The sequence below is a fragment of the Nestor notabilis genome, unplaced genomic scaffold (genome assembly GCF_000696875.1).
Source record: "Nestor notabilis isolate BGI_N333 unplaced genomic scaffold, ASM69687v1 scaffold24470, whole genome shotgun sequence".
NCBI lineage: Eukaryota > Metazoa > Chordata > Aves > Psittaciformes > Psittacidae > Nestor > Nestor notabilis.
This window is the reverse complement of record NW_009911887.1, coordinates 1,214-5,878: the sequence shown is the minus strand read 5'-3', so window position 1 is coordinate 5,878 and position 4,665 is coordinate 1,214. Positions and strand designations below refer to the sequence as shown.

Genomic DNA, 4,665 nt, shown 5'->3' with positions numbered 1-4,665 from the left:
TCCCTGTCCCTGCAAGTGTTCACACCCCGTGTAGCCGAGGCCTCAATGCCAGGGGTTAGTGGTGGCCTTGGCAGTGCTGGGGAGCAGTTGGACTGGATCCTAAAGGTTTCTTCCAACCCAACTGATTCTATGATTCTAAAATCAGGCCAAAACCAATCAGTGAATGCCAAAAGAAGAATACATTTCTCAGCAGTCCTACATGAGGTTTAACTTCAACACCCAGAATCCCAGCCTTGACCTGTATAGACACATGCTTCCACCTGCCATGCAGCCTCCATACCCCTCATAAACTGACCCAAACACCTCCATGCAAACATCATGGACTTCAGCCAAACCAGCAGAGGTCAGGCTGAAACCTTCCTGCCAGCACCTTTTACTGGTATGAGAGTCAGTCCCTTGTCCCAGATGGGGAAATTCCTAAGCCAGCAGTTTTATCTTCCAATTCCTAGAATTTCCTAACTCCTCAGGGACTGATTCACTTGGTAGCAGGTAAGGACCCACAGACCAGGCTCATCCTCCCTTGTCTCTCAGAGGATGATGCCACCTACTGGAAGCTGTCAGAATCATTAACAAAATTAAATCATCTGTTTGCATTTTGGCAACATTTAGAGGCCACATGCAAAGACCAGGACCCAACTATGGTCTCTGCTGTGCAGTCCTAGAGTGTAAGCTGCATTGAGGGGATAGATAAGTGCAAGATACACTGTGGTGTCCACGCTCCCTCTAAAAAAGAGCAAGACAACACACCTGCCATGTGTTTCTTCTGCACTAGCCTCTCTACCTTCTATTTTGGCATCTCACCATGGCAGCTGGCAGGTTCAGGGGCAGTTTGTCCCTCTTAGCACGAGGATACAGTGATGAAGTAGCTATTCCTGAGCCAGCAGGGCCTGGGAGAGGGTGGAAGAAGGCTTTGGGCCACATCCTTACCAGGGACTGGAACTCCTCCTCCTTTTGCGATGGTGTTTCCCAGAGCTGTTGCAGTGACTTTCCAAGTTCAATTGCCTCTCGTAGGGAGACAGGACAGTGCTGCAAGGAGACATCAACAGAGAGGCTGAGAGCAGGGTGGAATTGCCCTTTCTGCTCATCCCCAGAATACCGCAACAAAAGCCTTTTCTTCCAGGCAAGGAAAATCCACAAGCAGGACCAGGATGGTCCTCAATTCATGCCCCATTTCATGTTCCCAATCACCTCCTCAAGAGGGAGAAACAAGGAAGGGTAGAGTGCCACTTTTAGCCTTTAATCCTCCCAAGAAATGGAATGCGGGGTCAAAGTCCTCTTCGCTGCCTTTCCACTGGGGCCATGTAGCAGGCACAGAGCTGCTCAGGATCTTCAGAAAGGAGAAAGCAGCACAGAAAGGAAAAGCTGGTTACCTGGGGTCGAATCTCAGTACAACATAACCCAGTTGCTTCAAGTGGCTGAACACCTTAGAGCAAAGGAAAGCAAAAGGGTTAAATGACTACTCCCAACACAATTTACTTCAGTTCTGCTATCACTGAGCAAACACAGTGCAGCATTTGCAGAGGGGAAAATGCCAGGGTGAGGACCCAAAGCAAAGGTGGGAAAACAGGAACTGATCATCTAGAAAACTGGTGGGAAAAACTTCCCTCCCTGACTGTCCTGCTCTGCTCTCCGCCACTGGAGGAGGTGGTGTGGCAGAGGCTGGGCTCCCTGCACCAGCTGGAGGTCCCAACACACCTGGTAATGTGGTAGGTCCATTGCCTCGTGGGACAGCAGGATCTCATAGGCTTCCTCAATGGACAGGGGAAGATCCCTGTAAAAGAGCTGAACAGAGCCCTGCAGGGCAAAAGCTTTGTGTTGAGAGAATCACAGAGAACAAACTTATGCAAGCTCACACTGTTCTCTTCCCACAGGTCCTGACAGCTGGTCCCAGCACCTTCCTTGACAGGATATCCATGTGCCACCTGGATTATTCACAGTCCCTCTCCCATGCCCAGTTCCCCCATGCCCTTATTTTAGCAGCCAGGCAGTCAGTTCCCACCCACCACTGTCAGCTCCAGCACAGCACTTCTTTGGAGGATGCTGCAAGGAGCACAATGCTCAACTATTAAAATAATTATTGCTTTGGGAGATAAATTTCTTTAACTTCGATGATCTCAGTGACTCAGGACACAGCACAACTACAAAACCTTCTAGAACCAGAACAACTGAGAGAGCTGGAGCCATTGATGGTGTCCTCAGATGCCACCAATTGGTGGCTCCTCTGAAGCATTTACCGCAGCCCCAGTGATCCCATCAGTACATTCCCTGGGCAATAGCAACTCACCTCCCATGGGCAGTTGTAGGCAAAGCCTCTTCTTTGACCTTGCTGGTTTTATTTTTTTTAGAAAGTGTTTACTCAAACAAAGGAACCACCACACTAGGAACCACAGCTCCCCCCTGGGATAGGCTGAAGGCATCTAACTGGGGAGAGACCTCACTGCCATCTGCCCCATTTCAATTTCTTTCTGCCATACATACTGGGAAGAGACGCCAAGTAGGAAGCCCAGATATCTCTGATTAAGTGTCAAGAACGTATAGTGCTGGCTGCTCCAGAACTGTCTCTCCTACCAACACCCTTCACACAGAAAGGTCTGATTTAGTGCCTCAGTGTGGCCCTACCAGGCTCAAGAGAGTTTTGCTAATTCCTATATCAGCTTCAAGGAGAACCACAGAAAATCTGTGCTAAGGAACTTCTGAACCCTGCGACTGCAAGATCTGTAAGATACGCTGGGGACAAGGGAGGAAGTCAGCTTATGACAGAAAAGGTATTGACCAGTCTGAGATGTCCTAATTAACTGTATACCAGTTCTGAGGAAAAGAGTTTCTTGGTGTCAAACCCTTTTATTCCAATTAATTCCTGCAAGGAACAGCAGATAACGGTTTGATCTCATTTCCAGAAATTCCCAGAACAGTGTGTTTTCCTGGACTGTAGAAGGCCAAGTCCCCATAGACAGATTTCATTAAAGAAGTAACTAATAAGTAAATGCGTGCTTCATCACCCCTAGAGCAAGAAAGTAGAGATCTCAATAGAAAACTTTGTAACTTGCTTCTCATGCTTCTTTCACTCTGGTAAGAAAGCTGATTCGTTCCTGCCGTACTAACAGAAATTCAGATCAGTTAAAATTCTCCTCGTCTCTATCATTGCATTTGACATAGGAGTGAGTCAAAAATAATACCAGCAGAATAAACTGACCACTGACACATGCTGTCAATGACACAGGGGCTGCTGCAGAGTACAAAATATGAACCCATGGTCTGGAGACAAACAGCAACATCAGCAACAGGCGAAAAGAGACCATTCCGCAAGAACCAGGGGTTTATCAGCTGCTCAAACTGCACCAGTGACCAACACAAGTAAAGTGATTTCAGAATCAGTCTAGAATACTGGCCAGAAGGCCAATTGTATCTTGGGTTGCATCCAGAGGGCCAGCAGGTCAAGGGAGGTGATTCTGCCCCTCTGCTCTGGTCAGTCCCCACTTGGAATACTGCATCCAGCTCTGGAGTCCTCAGTACAGGAAAGACATGGGCCTGTTGGAGAGGGCCCAGAGAAGGGCTGCAAAAATGATCAGATGGATGGATCACCCCTCCTGTGAGGAAAGGCTGAGGGCGTTGGGGTTGTTCAGCCTGGGAAAGAAAAGATTCCAGGGAGAACTTAGAGTGGCCTTTCCGTTCCTAAAAGGGGCCTATAAGAAAGAGGGGGAGAGACTTTTTAGGAGGATAGGACAAGGAGTGATGGCTTTAAACTAAACGAGGGAAATTCAGGCTGGATGTGGATCTTTACAATGAGGATAGTGAAACACTGGCACCAGTTGCCCAGAGAGGTGGTGGATGCCCCATCCCTGGGGACATTCCAGGCCAGGCTGGATGTGGTTCTGGGCAACCTGATCCAGTTGAAGGTGTCTCTGCTCACTGCAAGGGGGTTGGACTAGATTTGCTTTGAAGGTCCCTTCCACCCAAACTGTTCTATGATTCTTAAGCTGCTACAGCTGTCCCAGTCATTCCAAAAGGACACAATGCCCCCATCCATGCACAGGTATCCTACTTACACGCTCCAGCAGGTACAGAGCTTCCTCGGGCAGAAGGCACTGTTTGCCATGCTGTGTGAACCCCATGGTGTGCCAGAACTTCCCCTGAAACAGAAGCACAAATCCGTGATGGGCTTTGGTTGGTCCATGCTGACAACCAATTCTCTCCCACTTCAAGAATCAAATTAAGGAATCTGCAAAGGCCAGCAGCCGATGATGGCACCAAGTACACTCTGTAGCAGACTCACCGCAGGGGACTGCAGCTCCACAATGCCCTGTCCCGGCTTCCACTCAGCTTTCACCAGATTCCCCCTGAGAAGGTTAAAGATTAGTTTGTTATAACTGGCACATCCTACAGTCAACTCCTGCTGTAGCAACACAACAAGCTCAAGAAGGCATCAAAAGGCAGCAGACTTCCAGGTGGCATTTTTACAGATTAAGGCTTTAGAAAGACACCATCCTCTGGATCTAGCAGCACCAGCTGAAGATTTTATCATTGCCAACTAGTTAAAAGTGTCTTCAGTCAGCACTGCAGACATCTGTCCATAGGCTACAGCAGCCAGCTGAGAGGCATGGGGTAAACCATGTTAGATTATACAACTGTTCAGATGCTGCCAAGACGCTCAAAAGGCTGTATCCT

General features: G+C 48.5%; 1 protein-coding gene across 1 annotated transcript in view; it reads right to left on the bottom strand.

The window, feature by feature from the left end:
- The window catches only part of TSEN54 (TSEN54 tRNA splicing endonuclease subunit), a gene marked incomplete at its 5' end in the record, with an annotated part of 8,397 nt that extends 4,060 nt beyond the window's left edge, over positions 1-4,337 (bottom strand). Inside the window, 5 exons of the mRNA XM_010016893.1 lie at positions 928-1,026; positions 1,371-1,423; positions 1,696-1,794; positions 4,047-4,130; positions 4,274-4,337. Coding sequence (XP_010015195.1) covers positions 928-1,026; positions 1,371-1,423; positions 1,696-1,794; positions 4,047-4,130; positions 4,274-4,337 — 399 coding nt within the window. The remainder of the gene's footprint in view (positions 1-927; positions 1,027-1,370; positions 1,424-1,695; positions 1,795-4,046; positions 4,131-4,273) is intronic.
- Positions 4,338-4,665: the final 328 nt, after the last annotated feature.